We start from the raw sequence: 20,930 nt of genomic DNA, 5'->3' as shown, positions 1-20,930 counted from the left end.
CACACACACAGTCACACACTCACACACACACACACACACACACACACACACACACACACACACACACACACACACACACACACACACACACACACACACACACACACACACACACACACACACACACACACACACACACACACACACACACACACACACACACACACACACACACACACACTTGTTGTAAATGCTCCACACATAGCACCTCCATTTGGCAGACACTGAGAGGGTGGGGCGGGACTTGAGTTTGGGCTCTCTGACGGCTATTTCTCCAGTTTCAATGTAAAGTGTCAGTGAGATGAACTCGATCTCTGGTTTATGTAATCAGCCCCACTACTGAAGCCTGTTACTCCTCCCGGCCTCACCCACAGTTAAATGGCCTTACAGTGCCCCTGGCCTCGAGTGATATGAAGCGCTATTACTGTGAAGCCATATTGACTTTAGGGGTAGATCTGGACACTGTTCGCCATATCTGGGAAAGCTTTCAAAGTTTTTCTCAGTGTTTTGTGGTGCACTACTTCAAGATGGAGTTTACCGCATGCTCCTCCTAGGCCTGTATTGGAGGACAGACATATTTGGGTAAATAATATCCACTGTATATTCTTCAGAGCTCTATATTCTCAGATGTACTATTGAGTTCCACTGTTGATCAACCACAGTGTTAAATTTAATTAGTCAGTAGTGTGAGTATTTGAATATCCAAAGTTGATTTATGAGCAATGTGTGTGCTGTGCAATAATCCTCTGAGGCAGCCTGGACTTTCCTTTCCCCTTGCTCACTTGCCGGCCAGCTCAATGGAAATGTTTTACTCCTTGAAAGTGTTGCATGCGTAAGGTAAGGTAAACCTCTACGCTTCTAAAAGTGACACAAGTTGAGCCGAATGACATACATTATCGAAATTCATCTGTTGGTGTCCAAGGACAGGTGCGAGTCCTGCAAATGTGAGCCCAGCTTATCTGGATGTCTCCTTAGTCGTATCATTTCTGGATCTAGGACGGGCTTGGAGGGCATTAGTTGGCACACGTGTCAATGATACAACAATCATATAAAGTGTCCTCTTTGTTGAATTCAAGTTGCATGGTTAAAAATATATTACCTATCTACCACTGAACAAAAATATAAATTCACCATGTGAAGTGTTGGTCTCATGTTTCATGAACTGAAATTAAAGATCCCAGGAATGTTCCATATGCACATGAAGCTTATTTCTCTAAAATGTTGTGCACAAATTTGTTTACATCCCTTTTAGTGAGCATTTCTCCTTTGCCAAGATAATCCATCCACCTGACAGGTGTAACATATCAAGAAGCTGATTAAACAGCATGATCATTACACAGGTGCACCTTGTGCTGAGGACAATAAAAATACATTCTAAAATGTGCAGTTTTGTCACACAACACAATGCCATAGATGTCTAAAGTTTTGAGGGAGCATTCAATTGGCATGCCAGAGAACTGAATGTTAATTTCTCTACCATAAGCCACCCCCAACGTTGTTTTAGAGAATTTGGCACGTCCAACTGGCCTCACAAACGCAGACCACGTGTATGGCGTTGTGTGGGCGAGCGGTTTGCTGATGTCAGCATTGTGAACAGAGTGCCCCATGGGGGTTAGGGCACGGGCAGGCATAAGCTACAGACAACGAACACAATTGCATCACCTTATGTTTCAGCATGATAATGTCACATGTCGAAAGGATCTGTGCACAATTCTTGGAAGCTGAAAATGTTCCAGTTCTTCCAAGGTCTGCATACTCACCAGACATGTCACCCATTGAGAATGTTTGGGATGCTCTGGATCGACGTGTCCAACAACATGTTCCACTTTCTGCCAATATCCAGCAACTTCACACAGCCATTGAAGAGGAGTGCGACAACATTCCACAGGCCACACTAGCCTGTCACAATAGCCTGATCAACTCTATGCAAAGGAGATGTCGTGCTGCATGAGGTAAAAGGTCACACCAGATACTGACTGGTCTTCTGATCCAAGCCCCCTACCTTTTTTTTAAAGGCATCTGTGACCAACATATGCATATCTGTATGCATGTATGCAAGTCATGTGAAATCCATAGATTAGGGCCTAATGAATTTATTTCAATTGACTGATTTCATTATTTGTTATATTTTTGTATTTTTTATTTAACCTTTATTTAAATAGGCAAGTCAGTTCTTATCACTAAATTCTTATTTACAATGATGGCCTACCAAAAGGCAAAAGGCCTCCTGTGGGGATGGGGGCTGTGATTTAAAAATAAAAATAAATACAATATAAATATAGGACAAAACACACATCACAACAAGAGAGACAACACTACATAAAGAGAGATCTAAGACAACAACATAGCAAGGCAGCAACACATGACAACACAGCAAGGTAGCAACACAACATGGTAGCAGCACAAAACATGGTACAAACATTATGGGGCACAAACAACAGCACAAAGGGCAAGAAGGTAGAGACAACAATACCTCACACAAAGCAGCCACAACCGTCAGTAAGAGTGTCCATGATTGAGTCTTTGAATGAAGAGATTGAGATAAAACTGTCCAGTTTGAGTGTTTGTTGCAGCTCGTTCCAGTCATTAGCTGCAGCGAACTGAAAAGAGGAGCGACCCAGGGATGTGTGTGCTTTGGGGACCATTAACAGAATGTGACTGGCAGAACAGGTGTTGTATGTGGAGGATGAGGGCTGAAGTAGATATTGCAGATAGGGGGGAGTGAGGCCTAAAAGGGTTTTATAAATAAGCATCAACCAGTGGGTCTTGCGACGGGTATACAGAGATGAGGATCATTGGTGGAAAATCTGATGGCCGAATAGTAAAGAACATCTAGCCGCTCGAGAGCACCCTTACCTGCCGATCTATAAATTATGTCTCCGTAATCTAGCATGGGTAGGATGGTCATCGGAATCAGGGTTAGTTTGTCAGCTGGGGTGGAAGAGCAGCGATTACAATAGAGGAAACCATGTCTAGATTTAACTTTAGCCTGCAGTTTTGATATGTGCTGAGAGAAGGACAGTGTACTGTCTAGCCATACTCCCAAGTACTTGTATGGAGGTGACTACCTCAAGCTCTAAACCCTCAGAGGTAGCAATACCACCCGTGGAAAGAGGGGCATTCTTCTTACCAAACCACATGACCTTTGTTTTGGAGGTGTTCAGAACAAGGTTACGGGTAGAGAATGATGGTTGGACACTAAGAAAGCTTTGTTGTAGAGCGTTTAACACAAAATCCAGGGAGGGGCCAGCTGAGTATAATACTGTATCATCGGCATATGGATGAGAGAGCTTCCTGCCTGAGCTATGTTGTTGATGCAAATTGAGAAGAGCATGGGGCCTAGGATCGAGCCTTAGAGTACTCCCTTGATGACAAGCAGTGGCTGAGACAGCAGATGTTCTGACTTTATACACTACACTCTTTGAGAGAGGTAGTTAGTAAACCAGGCCAAAGACTCTTCAGAGACACCAATACTCCTTAGCCGGCCCACAAGAATGGAATGATCTACCGTATCAAAAGCTTTGGCCAAGTCAATAAAAATAGCAGCACAATATTGCTTATAATCAAGGGCAATGGTGACATTTTTTAAATCTTTTTTTTAACCTTTATTTAACTAGGCAAGATCAGTTAAGAACAAATTCTTATTTTCAATGACGGCCTAGGAACAGTGGGTTAACTGCCTGTTCAGGGGCAGCTCGGAGGTTTGAACTTGCAACCTTCCGGTTACTAGTCCAACGCTCTAACCACCAGGCTACCCTGCCGACATCACTGAGGACCCTTTAAGGTTGCAGTGACACATCTATAACCTGAGCTGAAACCAGATTGCATACCCGAGAGAATACTATAGACATCAAGAAAGCCAGTCTGTTGATTATTGACAAGTTTTCCAACACTTTTGATAAACAGTGTTGGAAACAAAATAGAAATAGGCCTATAACAGGTAGGATCAGCTTGATCCCCCTTAAAATAAAGGACTGCCTTCCAAGCAATTTGAACCTCCCCAGAAAGGAGAAACAGGTCAAAAAAGTTTGGAGATAGGCTCGGCGATGATAGAGGCAGCAACCTTAAAGAAGAAAGAGTCTAAACCATCTGACCCAGATAACATAACTCATATGGCAGGCAAAAACCTGAGAAAAATCCAACTAGGAAGTGGGAAATCTGAAGTTTGTAGTTTTTCAAGTGATTGCCTATCCAATATACAGTGTAATTGGGGTTCGATTGCACTTCCTAAGGCTTCCACTAGATCTCAACAGTCTTTAGAATGTTGTTTCAGGCTTCTATTGTGAAAGGGGAGCGAATAAGAGCTGTTTCAACCAGTGGTCTGGCTGAAAGCCTTTAGTTTAGTCACGCACGCGGCCGTGAGCACGAGCCCCGTTCCTTTTCCTTTCTCATGACAAAAGAAGTGTCAGTTTGGATTATTATTGAAGATTTATGATTAAAAACATCGTAAAGATTGGTTATATACATCGTTTGACATGTTTCTACAAACTGTTATGGAACTTTTTTTTACTTTTCGTCTGGACTTAGTGCCCTCGCCTTGTGTATTTGGATTACTGGACCAAACGCGCGAACAAAAATGAGTTATTTGGACATAAATGATGGACTTCATTGAACAAAACGAACATTTATTGTGGAACTGGGATTCCTGGGAGTGCATTCCGATGAAAATCATCAAAGGTAAGTGAATATTTATAATGCTATTTCTGACTTTTGTTGACTCCACAACATGGCGGGTATCTGTATGGCTTGTTTTGGTGGCTGAGCGCTGTACTCAGATTATTGCATGGTGTGCTTTCGGCGTAAATCTTTTTTGAAATCTCTGCCCTAACATAATCACATGGTATGCTTTTGTTGTAAAGCCTTTTTGAAATCGGACACTGTGGTTGGATTAACAACAAGTTTATTTTTAAAATGCTGTATAATACTTGTATGTTTGAGGAATTTTAATTATAAGATTTCTGTTTGAATTTGGCGGCCTGCACTTTCACTGGCTGTTGTCAAATTGATCCTGTTAACGGGATTTGAGCCTTAAGATGTTTTAATGAAGTGGTGATTAAAGAGCTCAGTCATGTGCTTCTTGTAAATAACAACCACATCCTCAACATTAAGGGACAAGGTCAGCTGTGAGGAGGAGGGTTTATTCTACAGATCTTTAACCGTTTTCCAGAACTTCTTGGGGTTAGACCCACAGAGAGAGAACTGCTCCTTAAAGTTACAAACTTTAGCCTTCCGGATAGCCTGAGTGCACTTATTTCTCATTTGCCTGAACAATAGCCAGTCAGCCTGAGTATGCGTGTGCCGAGCCTTTCGCCAAATGCTATTCTTGGGGTGGAGTAACTCTGCATGATCACGGTCAAACCAGGGGCTGAACCTGTTTTTAATTCTCATTTTCTTTATGGGTGCGTGTTTGTTAACAATACCAATGAAAATATAAAAAAGAAGGTTCAAGAGTCTTTGACAGAGGGGATCAAGCTGATTCTGTACCATTTTACAGAGGTCAGTTCATGAAGGAAGGCTTTCTCATTAAAGTTTTTCAGCAAGCGTCTATGACAAATCAGGAAATGTCATTTCAATAAGCAGCCATTACAGACACAGGCTGTAAAACAGTGATCGCTAAGGTCATTACAGAAAACACCAGACTGATATCTATCAGGATTATTTGTGAGGATAACATTGAGGAGAGTAGCCTTTTCTGGGTGTTTGGAGTCACTTTGTGGGATTGGTAATAATCTGAGAAAGATTTAGGGAGTCCCATTGCTTTAGGACTTTGTCAGGTGGTTTAAGCATGTCCCAGTTTAGGTCTTACCTAGCAGGACAAAATTCAGGCTTAGTGTAAGGGGCCAGGAGTGAGCTTAGGGCAGGTAGGGTACAGGTTGGTGCTGATGGAGGATGATAGCACCCAGCAACAGTCAACAAAGAGCTATTTGAAAGTTGAATGCTTAAAACCAGCAAATCAAATTGTTTGGGGACAGACTTGGTGGAGACAACCGAGCACTGAAGGTGATCCTTGGTAAGATTGCCACTCCCCCACCTTTGAAGGTCTGTAAAGTATATAACCAGAAAGGTTAACATCAGTGTACAAAACGCTCTTCCTTAACCACATCTCAGTAATGACCAACACATCTGGATTGGAGCTGTGAACCCACACTTTCAATTGATTCATTTTTAGTAATATGCTTCTAGTGTTAACGTGCAGAAAACCCAGGCTTTTACGAGAGCAGAAATCAGTGAAGCAGATATCAGAGCACAAGTCCGAATTGGGGCTAGCAACAGTAGATGGGCCAGGGTGTACATGCACATCAACAGTAATACAATCCAGGCACGGCATAGTACAGGGAGAGCTCTGCAGTGCTGGTTTTTGACATCTGAATGTGCATCAGATGGCAACAATATCATATTGTACAGCAATTTCATCAGGTAACAAGAATCCAAAGCCGGCGAGAGGTGGTTAGAATAGGATGGGAGGCCAAAAGTCAGTGTAACCAATAGTGAGTCAGAGTCCTGAGTGTGGGAACCTGTCCCACAGTTGGGTAAAGAAAGTTTGTAGTCAATTTTACCTCATGCAGGAGTCATGAGGCAAAATGCACAATAATTTTAAAAAATATATAACAACTTTGGGCTAGCCATTGTAAGTTCAGAGTCACTCGCCCCAACAGTGTGTGTTGGAGGTGAGCGAAAGCTCTGGAGAGAGGGGGGAGTGTGGTGGGGGTACCTGTACCAGACAGGGGGAGCCAGGCCAGGGCCGACAGTGAACAGATCGCCAGGTGGAACACCAGCAGCAGGCAACAGGAGTAGGTTTCACACCCACGTGGGAGAAGCTTTTATTTCTGGAGTCAGATTTCTTGTATAAAATGCCAGTGGATGGTCTTTGAACAGCAGGAGGGTGCTTCAGAGGATGCTTCAAAGACTCCTGACACTTGTTGTGCCCAAAGGCCTCGACACCTTTTACTTCACGTGCTAATTTAATTTGTATCTGGTCTGTCCTTGCATGCCTGGAAGCCTTAACTCAGCATTCAGTCCCCATAAAGTAAAATATATCAAAACATCTAAATAATAATAATAAATCTTTGTAATGTACTTTATTTTTCTTCTTTGCTTTCAAAATAGCATCAGACCAAACACTACACACTCAGTTCCAGGTTGGATGGTGTAAAATGTAAAATGTAAAATGTTGAAAATGTTGCATATTGCATTTATTTTTTGTTCAGTTTATATATGAATAACAACATAACATAATATATAATATGTATTTTTGTCTTCCGAGATGTATATAGTGTAATATTGGGATGCAAACTCAAAATGTAATACATTTCAACTCTATATCTGACATGGTACAGAGGTGTCTTATTTTTGTTAAGATCATAATCATGTGTGTGAGGTGTATACTTTTGTTTCAAAGTAGATTTGTTTAAGAATACCAAGAAACACAGAATCATATAATTTGTTTTGGTACTGCCCATATGAAGCTTGTTTTTGGTCACTGGTCCAGGAATTATTGAAGAATTGCAAAATTTACCTGGAGCTAACTCTGCAGATAGCACTACTGGGTGATTTGAAAAGTCATATTCAATTGATCAATAATATAATAATACTTTTAGCAAAACATTTTATCTTTAATTTACAATCTGTAGAAACTATGAGAACAGAAAGGTTCCGAATTTTTGTAAAACATCGCAGCACAGTTGATAAATATATTGTCATGTTTTGTCATATATTGTCATGTCTTGTCCTTGTGCTTCCCCTTCTGTTCGTTTCCCCCTGCTGGTCTTATTAGGTTCTTTCCCTCTTTCTATCCCTCTCTCCCCCCTCCCTCTCTCTCCCTCTCTCTCTCTCTCTCTCTATCGTTCCGTTCCTGCTCCCAGCTGTTCCTCATTCTCCTAACTACCTCATTTACTCTTTCACACCTGTCCCCTATTTTGCCCTCTGATTAGAGTCCCTATTTCTCCCTCTGTTTTCCGCTTCTGTCCTTGTCGGATCATTGTTTGATGTTTGCTGTGCTGTGTTCTAGTTCCGTCGTGTTTTTGCCTTCTTCAGATGCTGCGTGTGAGCAGGTGTCTATGTCAGCTACGGCCTGTGCCTTCCCGAAGCGACCTGCAGTCTGTGGTCGCGTCTCCAGTCGTTCCTCTCTACTGACGAGAGGATTTCAGTTTTCCTGTTTGTATTTTCCTGAGATAATTTCCAGGATTATCGTTTTTGTTAAAGACTGGAATAAAGACTCTGTTTCTGTTAAGTCGCTTTTGGGTCCTCATTCACCAGCATAACAGAATGATCCGACCACGAATGGACCCAGCGACTACGGATTCTCTCTACTCTACTGTCGAGTTCCAGGGAGCGATGCTCGGCAGACACGAGCAGGAATTGTCTGCTGCTCGTCATGCCGTTGAGACCCTGGCCGCTCAGGTCTCCGACCTCTCAGGACAGTTTCAGAGTCTTCGTCTCGTGCCACCAGCTACTTCCTGGTCTTCCGAGTCTCCGGAACCTAGGGTTAATAACCCACCATGTTACTCTGGGCAGCCCACTGAGTGCCGCTCCTTTCTCACCCAGTGTGATATTGTGTTCTCCCTCCAACCCAACACATACTCAAGAGAGAGAGCTCGGATCGCTTACGTCATATCACTCCTTACTGGTCGGGCTCGGGAGTGGGGCACAGCTATCTGGGAGGCAAGGGCTGAGTGTACTAACGATTATCTGAACTTTAAAGAGGAGATGATACAGGTTTTTGATCGTTCTGTTTTTGGGAAAGAAGCTTCCTGGTCCCTGTCTTCCCTATGTCAAGGTAATCGATCCATAACGGATTACTCTATAGAGTTTCGCACTCTTGCTGCCTCCAGTAACTGGAACGAGCAGGCGTTGCTCGCTCGTTTTCTGGAGGGACTCCACGCTAAGGTTAAGGATGAGATTCTCTCCCGGGAGGTTCCATCCAGCGTGGATTCTTTGATTGAACTCGCTATTCGCATTGAACGACGGGTAGATCTTCGTCACCGAGCTCATAGAAGAGAGCTCGCGTTAACTGTGTCCCCCTCTCCCCGACACTACCATCTTTCCCCACTGACTCAGGTGTTGAGCCCATGCAGCTGGGGGTATTCGCATCTCGACTAAGGAGAGGGAACGGAGAATCACCAACCGCCTCTGTCTCTATTGCGGTTCCGCTGGTCATTTTGTCATTTCATGTCCAGTTAAAGGCCAGAGCTCATCAGTAAGCGGAGGGCGACTGATAAGCGCTACTACACTGTCCTCTCCGTCAAGTACCTGTACTACCTTGCCGGTCCATCTACGCTGGACCGGATCGGCAGCTTCCTGCAGTGCATTAATAGACTCTGGGGCGGAGGGCTGTTTTATGGACGAAGCCTGGGCTCGGGAACATGACATTCCTCTCAGACAGTTAGGGGAGCCCACGGTCATGTTCGCCTTGGATGGTAGTCCTCTCCCCAGTATATTATGTGAAACACTACCTTTAACCCTCACAGTTTCTGGTAACCATAGTGAGACCATTTCTTTTTTGATTTTTTGTTCACCTTTTACACCTGTTGTTTTGGGTCATCCCTGGCTAGTGTGTCATAATCCTTCTTTTGATTGGTCTAGTAATTCTATCCTTTCCTGGAACGTTTCTTGTCATGTGAAATGTTTAATGTCTGCTATTCCTCCTGTTTCTTCTGCTCCCTCTTCACAGGAGGAACCTGGTGATTTGACAGGAGGGCCGGAGGAATATCATGATCTGCGCACGGTCTTCAGTCGGTCTAGAGCCACCTCCCTCCCTCCTCACCGGTCGTATGATTGTTGTACTGATCTCCTGCATCCGCTCCTATCCTTGTTGCACCTGACGTCACTAAACAGTTCATTGTCGAGGTAGACGCGTCGGGGGTGGGCGTGGGAGCCATTCTGTCCCAGCGCTCCCATACTGACGATGGGGTCCACCCTTGCGCGTATTTTTCTCATCGCCTGTCGCCGTCGGAACGTAACTATGATGTGGCTAACCGCGAACTGCTCGCCATCCGTTTAGCCTTAGGCGAATGGCGACAGTGGTTGGAGGGGGCGACCGTTCCTTTTGTCGTTTGGACTGACCAAAAGAACCTTGAGTACATCCGTTCTGCCAAACGACTCAATGCGCGTCAAGCTCATTGGGCGTTGTTTTTCGCTCGTTTCGAGTTTGTGATTTCTTACCGCCCGGGTACTAAGAACACCAAGCCTCATGCTTTATCCCGTCTCTTCAGTTCTTCTGTAGCGTCTACTGATCCCGAGGGGATTCTCCCTGAGGGGTGTGTTGTCGGGTTGAATGTCTGGGGAATTGAGAGACAGGTCAAGCAAGCACTCACTCACACTCCGTCGCCACGCGCTTGTCCTAGTAACCTTCTTTTCGTTCCTGTCTCTACTCGTCTGGCTGTTCTTCAGTGGGCTCACTCTGCCAAGTTAGCTGGCCACCCCGGCGTTTGGGGTACGCTTGCTTCTATTCGCCAGCGGTTTTGGTGGCCTACTCAGGAGCGTGACACGCGCCGTTTCGTGGCTGCTTGTTCGGACTGCGCGCAGAATAAGTCCGGTAACTTTTTTTCTGCTTCTGCTCCTGGTCTTGCTGGGTCTCAGTCTGTCCCCAGCCACCGCATCTCTCCTGCCCTTGCTGTGTCTCAGTCTGTCCCCTGCCACCGCATCTCTCCTGGTTCTGCTCCTGCACTTGCTGTGTCTCAGTCTGTCCACAGCCACCGCCTCTCTCCTGTTCCTGGTCTTAGACTTGCTGTGTCTCAGTCTGTCCCTAGTTGTTACTCTCCTGGCCTGTTTGGTCCTGATTGCTCTAACGCTTACAGTTCTCTACCCGTGTCTCATTTTTATAAGTGTAATAGCCCTAGATTCCCTCTTCATCGTCTCCCGTTACGGTCCAGAGGAGAGGAGTTGGGTTCTTTCTCGGGACGTGCTGGACCGTTTGTTGATCTATGATTTCCTCCGTTGCCGCCAGGGTTCCTCCCCGAGTGCGCCAGGAGGCGCTCGGTGAGTGGGGGGGTACTGTCATGTTTTGTCATATATTGTCATGTCTTGTCCTTGTGCTTCCACTTCTGTTCGTTTCCCCCTGCTGGTCTTATTAGGTTCTTTCCCTCTTTCTATCCCTCTCTCTCCCCCCCTCCTCTCTCCTCTCTCCCTCTCTCTCTCTCTCTCTCTCTCTCTCTCTCTCTCTCTCTCTCTCTCTCTATCGTTCCGTTCCTGCTCCCAGCTGTTCCTCATTCTCCTAACTACCTCATTTACTCTTTCACACCTGTCCCCTATTTTGCCCTCTGATTAGAGTCCCTATTTCTCCCTCTGTTTTCCGCTTCTGTCCTTGTCGGATCATTGTTTGATGTTTGCTGTGCTGTGTTCTTGTTCCGTCGTGTTTTTGCCTTCTTCAGATGCTGCGTGTGAGCAGGTGTCTATGTCAGCTGCGGCCTGTGCCTTCCCGAAGTGACCTGCAGTCTGTGGTCGCGTCTCCAGTCGTTCCTCTCTACTGACGAGAGGATTTCAGTTTTCCTGTTTGTATTTTCCTGAGATAATTTCCAGGATTATCGTTTTTGTTAAAGACTGGAATAAAGACTCTGTTTCTGTTAAGTCGCTTTTGGGTCCTCATTCACCAGCATAACATATATGGCAAGTAGAAATTCAATATGGATGGTGTTATAAGAGAGAGATGGGAGGGGTTGAGGGGAGCTGAAGGGTAGGACTAATGACAACAAGATAACTAATGTAAAATATACTGTGTCCATAAAATACATATACAGTAGGTTAAGAACTTTTGTGAAACAGCACAGTTGAAAATATATGGCAAATAGAACTGGATGGACTTCAGAAATAGATGGGAGGAGTTGAGGGTAGCTGAAGGATAGAAGTAAAAGCAAACAAAGGATAACTATTGCTAAATAGATTGTGCCCGTAAAATTGACAGTGCATGTCAGGGCAAAAACCAAGCCAAGAGGTTAAAGGAATTGTCAATAGAGCTCCGAGACAAGATTGTGTCGAGGTACAGATCTGGGGAAGGGCACCAAACATTTCTGCAGTATTGAAGGTCCCCAAGATCACAGTGGCCTCCGTAATTCTTAAATGGAAGAAGTTTGGAACCAACAAGGTTCTTCCTAGAGCTGGCTGCCCAGCCAATCTGAGCAATTGGGGGAGAAGGGCCTTGGTCAGGGAGATGACCAAGAAACTGATGGTCACTCGGACAGAGCTCCAGAGTTCCTCTGTGGAGATGGGAAAACCTTCCAGAAGGACAACCATCTCTGCAGCACTCCACCAATCAGGCCTTTAAGGTAGAGTGGCCAGACGGAAGCCACTTCTCAGTAAAAGCCACATGACACCATGCTTGGAGTTTTCCAAAAAGCACCTAAAGGACTCTGACCATGAGAAACAAGATTCTCTGGTCTGATGAAACCAAGATTGAACTCTTTGTCCTGAATGCCAAGCGTCACGTCTGGAGGAAACCTGGCACCATCCCTACGTTGAAGCATGGTGTTGGCAGCATCATGCTGTGGGGATGTGTTTCAGAGGCAGGGACTGGGTGACTAATCAGGATCAAGGGAATGATGAATGGAGCAAAATACAGAGAGATCATTGATGAAAACCTGCTCCAAAGTGCTCAGGACCTCAGACTGGGCGAAGGTTCACCTTCCAACAGGACAACGACCCCAAGCACACAGCCAAGACAACACAGGAGTGGCTTCAGGACAAATCTCTGAATGTCCTTGAGTGGCCCAGCCAGAGCTAGGACTTGAACCTGGTTGAACATCTTTGGAGAGACCTGAAAATAGCTTTGCAGCAACTCTCCCCATCCAACCTGACTGAGCTTGAGAGGATCTGCTGAGAAGAATGGGAGAAACTCCCCAAATACAGGTGTGCCAAGCATCATACACAATAATACTCTATGCTGTAATTGCTGCCAAAGGTGCTTCAACAAAGTACTGAGTAAAGGGGAGGATAAGTTCATTAGAGTTACCAGCCTCAGATTGCAGCCCAAATAAATGCTTCACAGAGTTCAAGTAACAGACACATCTCAACATCAACTGTTCAGAGGAGACTGTGTGAATCAGGCCTTCATGGTCAAATTGTTGCAACGAAACCACTACTAAAAGACACCAATAATAAGAAGAGACTTGCTTGGGCCAAGAAACACTCGCAATTGACATTAGACCATTGGAGATCTGTCCTGAGGTCTGATGAGTCCAAATTTGAGATTTTTGGTTCTAACCGCCATATCTTTGTGAGACGCAGAGTAGTTGAACGGATGATCTCTGCATCTCTGGTTCCCACTGTGAAGCATGGAGGAGGAGGAGTGATAGTGTGGGGGTGCTTTGTTGGTGACATTGTCCGTGATTTATTTAGAATTCAAGACACTCTTTACCAGCATGGCTACCACAGAATTCTGCCGTGATAGGCCATCCCACCTGGTTTACGCTTAGTGGGACTATCATTTGTTTTTCAACAGATCAATGACCCAAAACAGACCTCCAGGCTGTATAAGGGCTATTTAACCATGGAGAGTTGATGGAGTGCTGCATCAGATGACCTGGCCTCCACAATCACCTGACCTCAAACCATTTGAGATGGTTTGGGATAAGTTGGACCGCAGAGTGAAGGAAAGGCAGTCAACAAGTGCTCAGCATATGTGGGAACTCATTCAAGACTGTTGTACTAGCATTCCTCATGAAGCTGGTTGAGAGAATGCCAAGAGTGTGCAAAGCTGTCATCAAGGAAAAGGGTGGCTACTTTGAAGAATCTAAAATACAAAATATATTTGGATTTGTGTAACACTGTTTTTGGTTACTACATGATTCCATATGGGTTATTTCATAGTTTTGATGTCTTCACTATTATTTGACAATGTAGAAAATAGTAAAAATAAAGGAAAACCCTTGAATAAGTTGGTGTGTTCAAACTTTTGACTTGTACTGTATATATTTCAAAAAATCTATATGGAGGATTGGATATGATCCAGACAATTATATTGGTGGAAGCTACAATCTATCTGCAATATTAAATCTGATATATCCCATACATTTTTTTATAATTAAATAAACACTATCTGACCCTGATTTAGCCCAGTGCAGTAAAAGGTTAAATGAATGTATTATAGTTTATGACAGTTTGTCCCAGACAGACCACTTCATCAAGCACGTTTGGATAGGTTTACAGGGTACACTGTTGAGGGGTCCAATTACCAGGCCCTATGTTAAAATGTATCCTTAACTGTCTTAACTCTGTATGAGTAGGCTAAGTGTGTGTGATGGTGTGGGAAGGATCTGGCTTGATGTGTTAGTCAGAGGAGAGACACAGTATTATCATGGCTGTTACCCTTCTCCTATTTAAGCACAGAGGCTAAAGACCTTAAGCTCTTTCTTAGCCAGGGGACTACAGGCTACAATCGGAACCTTTTTCTTGCTCCTTCAATGGGTGGGCGCACGTTTATAGCCTTTTCGCAGCCAGAAAAGAGCTTTCCGTAGCAGTATACAGTGCATGTGGAAGGTATTCAGACCCCTTGACTTTTTCCATATTTTGTCACATTACAGCCTTATTCTAAAATTGATTAAATATATATTTTTCCCTCATCAGGTAGCCTAGTGGTTAGAGCATTGGGCCAATAACCGAAAGTTTGCTGGATCAAATCCCTGGGCTGACAAGGTAAAAATCTTTAATGGTTTTCCTCTTCTTCTGATGACGAGTATGAATGATCGGACCAATGCGCAGCGTGGTAAGTGTTCATGTTATTTGTATTGGAACAGAAACACTAAACAAAATAACAAAGAGAGTGAAACGAAAACGAAACAGTCCTGTAAGGTGCAGCAACACAAAACAGAAAACAACTACCCACAACCCATAGTGGGAAAACAGGCTGCCTAAGTATGGTTCTCAATCAGAGACAACAACTACCCACAACCCATAGTGGGAAAACAGGCTGCCTAAGTATAGTTCTCAATCAGAGACAACGATTGACAGCTGCCTCTGATTGGGAACCATACAAGGCCAAAACCAGAAATACAAAACATAGAACAAAAACATAGAATGCCCACCCCAACTCACGCCCTGAAAAAAAGGAACTAAGGTCAGGGCGTGACATAACCCACTGTTCCCCCGTAGGCCGTCATTGTAAATAAGAATGTGTTCTTAACTAACTTGTCTAGTTAAATAAAAGTTAAATATATATTTTTAAATCAATCTATACACAATAACTTTTTGTAATTTTTGCAAATGTATAATGTTTTGTAGCCTTATTTACGTAAGTATTCAGACCCTTTGCTATGAGACTTGAAATTGAGCTCAGGTGCATCCTGTTTCCCATTGATCATCCTTGAGAGCACACAGCTAAGACAACACAGGAGTGGCTATGGGACAAGTCTCTGAATATCCTTGATTGGCCCAGCTAGAGCCCGGACTTGAACCCGATCGAACATCTCTGGACAAACCTGAAATAACTGTGGAGAGACGCTCCCCATCCAACCTGATAGAGCTTGAGAGGATCTGCAGAGAATGGGAGAAACTCTCCAAATACAGGTGTGCCAAGCTTGTAGCGTCATACCCAAGAAGGCTAGAGGCTGTAATCGCTGCCAAAGGTGCTTCAACAAATCTCAAGTTATTAATGTTTTATGCATTTGCAAAAATGTATACAAACTGTTTTTGCTTTGTCATTATGGGGTATTGTGTGTAGATTGATTAAGGAACTTTTTTTTTAAAGTCAATTTTAGAATAAGGATAAATGTAATAAAATGTGGAAAAAGTTAAGGGGTCTGAATACTTTCCGAATGCACTGTACGACTGTCTTACATACTGTGACTCAATACTCACATGCAGTTATTTCCCTGATGTTATCACAATCATTCTTTTTCCAGCCTCTCGTAAACACTGTGTAGCTGTTAATTACTATGCCAGTCATTAATAAGGATCTCATTTAAAAAGTTCCCTTTTTGCAAACACAGCTGTTCTGTGAGAGTCGCACTTTTGACATGATTGTTGGATATTTTGAGTTGACTTAAAAATGTCCCTGACCGCTTATAAATAAAACAGGTCAGTGACCCCCCTCTCCATCTGTAAGCACCTGCTCAGGCTAATCATGGTGAAACAACCAAGTGAGATTGAAAAGTCTATAACCATTTGCATGCAAATAAAGTAAGAAACTAAACAAAGTGTCTAGCGTCGTCCCAGACAACTTTCCACTCTGCCTCAGAGAGAGGAACTGTGTACACTGGCCATTTTGACACTTGGCAGGTGGGCCAGAGACTGGCTACGGTGGTGGGCTTAACATTTAAAGGCGCTCAGATGTCTGACAGCCCCTCCAGAGCCAAACTGCTGCCCCTCACGGCCTCTCACAGCCCCCCGCCCCCCTGGCCAGTCCCCTGCTGACGTCGGCTGTGCCGTTTACATTTATGTAGACGGGCTTATTCCATTCTTAATACCACCTCCAGTAAGGAGAAGAGCAGAGGTGTCAAGCAGTAGGTGAGAGACAGGGACAATCTCACGGCCGGATGACTGTTAAGTCAGAATTCTGAAGGTGTTTCCACAGGTTACACTGACAGTTACTGGCTGTATTTTTCTGTTTTCACTCTTTATGGATTTGAATTTAGTTAGTTTGATTTTCTTCATTTTTGTTGTTGATAAATGAGCATTTTATTCACATATCCTTCATTAAATCAGCTTGTCTGTACAGTTGAAGAGGAGCACATAGGGATAAGCCTGGCTGCGTTTTTCAAAAGAGTTGTCCCGTCTGTCACTCGGACGTTGGTCATCAACCTTTCGGTGACCCTTTTTCTGTCTCGATTGGGTGTCCTAACGTGATTCGGTCATGAGTACAAAGATAGAGTTCACTAACTCAACGCCTGGAAAGCCAAGCACGATGGATAACCTAACTGACTGCACTGGTGCCGGCTTGGACCTAATTCAGAATCGCATTGAGTCTCTGAGCAGTAAGATGGACAGGCTCATCAACATCCAGGAGAAGGTCCTCAATCGGCTGGACGGAATAACCCAGGACATCGATGGTATCGAAAGGGACGTGGAAACTCTGAAGGTGGACAACGAGGAGATCCATATACCTGCAAGAGCCCTAACTCTTCCCCTGGCTCAAACCCACGGTACAGGTGTGGTGGGCGAGGTGAGAGAGATGTGTCATGAGATGAGCTCCATCATGATGGCGTTGGACCAGCGCTCGGAGAAGCAGGCTGAGAAGCTGGACGGGATGGAGAATCTGGTCCTCAGCATCCAGCAGGTCATCAGATTCATCGGGGAGACCGTAAAGAGCTCCCGGGTTATGGAGATGATGTTTATGCGTCCTGCAGCACACAAGGCCCCCAAGTCCAAAGACAGTAAGGGCAAGGTGGACGTTAAGAGGCAATCGTCTGCAGAAAAGAGCGAGAGCTCAGTTACTAAGAAGACTGACAAGGTGAGACTGGAAGCTCAAACTGCACTAACCAAAGAGGTGTGTTTGTGCAGGTCTATGTAGACTGTATTAAGGGTTCTTTATTAAGGCACTTTATGAACTCTTTACTTAACAAAACTCTGGATTATGTTCATGTGAATTTAATAATAAAACACTTGTGTTCAGGTGTTAATTTAGAATGGATTGATGTTATGGATGTTTTGATGGGCAACGTAGGTTAGATGAATTGCTGGGTTCACTGTTTCCTCATGCTCCTGCAAATTACATGTCCTTCAAAAATGTGCACATTGTATTCAGGCTCGGAGATAAGGTGCTCCATGTTTCCATGTTTGGTTTTTGATTTGGTTTAGTTTTATGATGTTGGCACCGCAGAGGAAAATGATCAGAGCAGCAAAGCTGGCTAGTCAAGTGGAGATCTGTTTCCTAAGGAAGGATTGTGGCTTGGCTCATGCTGTTTTTCCTCATGAAGTGGTGGAAGATGTGTCAAAGCAATATGACTTTGGGACATAGCGATCTCCACTGCTTGTATAGTGCCATGCAGAGCACGCCATATTGTATGGAAGGAGCCAAAGCCTTGACACTTACAGCCAGTGTTGGAATTGGTGGGGAACATTCCACCACCTCACAATCAAGTACAGTGGTATATGAAAAACAACATCTGTTTACAATGCCCAACCAAAAGGACTCAAATATGCCCCCACGTTTCACCACCTACAGTAATACACTTATTGCTCTGCTCATACTGTACATTCGCCTACATTCTACATTCGTCCTTGGCCTATAATGTGGCCACCGGCATCTGGGGTGCTGAGTGTAAGGACTCCCCCCTCTCACTTTCTCTCTGTCACTCTCTCTATCTCTGTCTCTCTCTCTTGTTTTCTGTATATCTTTCTCTGTATTGCGGTATTTCTCTCTCACCCTCTCAGTCCTGTAATGGCATGTTGAGAGGTCCCAGCGTGGATATACTGTAGACGTACTATGGTTTCAGTGATGTGTGTTGATATCTGTTACCTATATATGCATTACAATTCAGAGCATCCCCCATGTACATTGTTTCAGATAAATCTATTCATAACTCTTCATTAGAAATCCAGTCATGGCAACACTGTCAAACAGCCATTGATTTAAAGGGTCTAGTAAATGATTGTTCTTCACACTGCGTGCTACATTTGAGGCTGGCACAGAGGCTGGCACAGAGGCTGGCACAGAGGCTGGAACAGAGGTTGGCACTACTTCAGATGTGAGTGGCACAAACTAAGCCTGAGATGATTGACCTGTATAGGACAGTGTGTTTTTAATGGTGGAGTGGTTGTACCCTGTAGATGCTTTACTCGGGTGATCGCTCTTACTTGGGATGGAAGGTTGGGCCAGTAAAATAAAATATCTTCATTTGAACAGTGTCTCGCAGCAGTTAAATAATCCTGCAGCAACAGGAATGTCAATTATTATGTGGATTATAATTCAAGGACATTTTTGTAGGGGTTGAGTCTGAAATTCTAAAGTGGAATGAAAAAATGTTTTAAGCCTAGTTAAACCTTGCATGTACTATACATTTGTATTTCCTGCTACGCAGGAAAGTTCTCTGTGATGACAGAGTGATCAAATTAAGATATTACATCTGTATGTACTAGCAAGCATGTGAAACTAGTTAACGACTCAGTGATTTTAGGGAAGTAACTAGAAGCATTTGGTACTGGACTGATTAGGTTACAGAAAGAGAAGAATTTGAATCATAATGTCAACTGTCCAGTGCACTGAGTTAAGTAGTCCAAGCACAATGAGTAGCACTGTTTTTGTTGTAGAAGGTTAACTTAAACCCAAATCCTCTAGGCTTAAGTCCCAGTCACTTCCTTCCAACTTCAACAAGCACTTGAAGTTGTTGATTCAATGTGACCAGCAGTAACACACTGAGAGTGGTCTTAGACACAGAGACACTGAAGGTCAATGGCTAGTACTGTCTGTTATTAAAGCCTTAAGTGGGACTTATAGATACCTCAAAGCCAGTTATCATCCCATTCCATTACTGGCATGAGGGTGGATGCCAGATTGGCATCTGTTTTCATGCCCAGGGTCTATTACCTGCAAGCAGAGACCAACTCATTTAGATGGTGAATGAGATATATTGTAGTGTAAGAGTTTCCACATGTCATGGTGTATAGTAGTGTGGAGTATGTGTACTAGGAAATTCGGAAAGCGGTCCTGTAAATAGGTACTGGTGCAGGATCTGATAATTGCAATGTATTCAGACCCTTATTTGGTGAGTTAAGGGTCTTTCCATTTCAACACAGTTCTAGCACAAAACCTCAAACTACGATATAGACTTGACATTTTCAGCTTGACTTGAGGTTAGAACTCAAACAGCAACCAAGGGGTCATATAAGTCCACACGTAAGGGCATACATACCTCTGTGATTGTCTATTGGCTACTGTATGACTCAGATCACCAGGAATTCTCGTTGTCGTCAGAGCTCTCGCCAGGCGGTGGCTCCAGCCTCCGGCCGTCTCCATTCACCTCTAAGGTGTGAGATGACTGTCTACCGCAGACATTTGTCAATGTGCCCCCCCCCCACACACACCACACAAACCACACACATATCAAACCACACACATATCGTACCACTGTGGAAATCCCCATCCTCAAAATATCTCCTCTGCCTTACTACTGATCAGTGCTTACCTCACAACCAACAACACGCCTTGAGACATTTTTTAAAGATGTTGATCTGCTCATTAAAGGACTGGAGTGTTTACTATAGTACTGGCATCTAAAACTTAGGGGGTAGCCCCCTCGGATTCGAAGTCTGTTTGAGAAGACTTGTTTGGTTGGTTGAGTTGAAGGGGTTTAATGGCACGGCAGGGAGCCCAGCCAACAGCGAGTTAAAGGACTGGAGTGTTTACTATAGTACTGGGTAGCTGGATTCGAAGTCTGTTTGAGAAGACTTGTTTGGTTGGTTGCGGGCAAGGTGGTGATTGACTCCGCAGTGCCCTTGTTTTGACTGGGCTGAGCGGGAGCTGTACTTCCTCAGTGGCCTGATCAGAGCCTGGAGTGTAGGGCTGATTAGGTGGAGGTACCGTTCCCCTCACAGCTCCGTGGGACCATGCCCAGGAAGCCAGTGGAAGCAGGAGCGGGGTGACGTGAGAGAACTTGGGAAGGTTGAACACCAGACGGGCTGCGGCGTTCTGGATGAGTTAATGAAGGGTTTAATGGCTTAAAGGACTGGAGTGTTTACTATAGTACTGGGTAGCCCCTCGGATTCGAAGTCTGTTTGAGAAGACTTGTTTGGTTGGTTGCGGGCAATTTCTCCGCTTAGGGTCAGTATTGCATTCCATCGCTCACAGAGACAAGTGATTAACTATAAATTCACAGCCTCGCACATATGTACCAACCTATCTATACATCTGCTGTGGACAGTCAACATCATGCTTTGACTGAAACAAGTTTGGCTTTGTAGTTTGTATTAATACAGTACCAGGATGCTAACTTGAATAAAACAACTGATCAGGCTAGGCTACATGTTTTGACGGTTACATTCATGTTCCTTTCATCTTTAACATC

The 20,930-nt window shown here is 44.2% G+C and overlaps 1 protein-coding gene across 7 annotated transcripts in view; it reads left to right on the top strand.

Annotated features, from left to right (window-relative positions):
• LOC124009787 (myosin light chain kinase 2, skeletal/cardiac muscle-like) overlaps window positions 1-20,930 on the top strand; it is a 41,816-nt gene that overhangs the window by 4,947 nt on the left and 15,939 nt on the right. For 4 of the 7 annotated variants that reach the window (XM_046321949.1, XM_046321948.1, XM_046321947.1 and 1 more), the window contains exon 1: window positions 16,410-17,377. The exons of the other annotated variants lie outside the window; for them this stretch is intronic. In XM_046321949.1, coding sequence (XP_046177905.1) covers window positions 16,781-17,377 — 597 coding nt within the window. In that variant the 5' untranslated portion in view covers window positions 16,410-16,780. Of the gene's footprint in view, window positions 1-16,409; window positions 17,378-20,930 lie in introns of those variants that run through there. 7 annotated transcript variants of the gene reach the window in all.

Source organism: Oncorhynchus gorbuscha, linkage group LG22 (assembly GCF_021184085.1).
Source record: "Oncorhynchus gorbuscha isolate QuinsamMale2020 ecotype Even-year linkage group LG22, OgorEven_v1.0, whole genome shotgun sequence".
Taxonomy (NCBI): domain Eukaryota; kingdom Metazoa; phylum Chordata; class Actinopteri; order Salmoniformes; family Salmonidae; genus Oncorhynchus; species Oncorhynchus gorbuscha.
The sequence above is the reverse complement of the archived record's forward strand: the minus strand, read 5'-3'. Positions and strand labels throughout refer to the sequence as shown.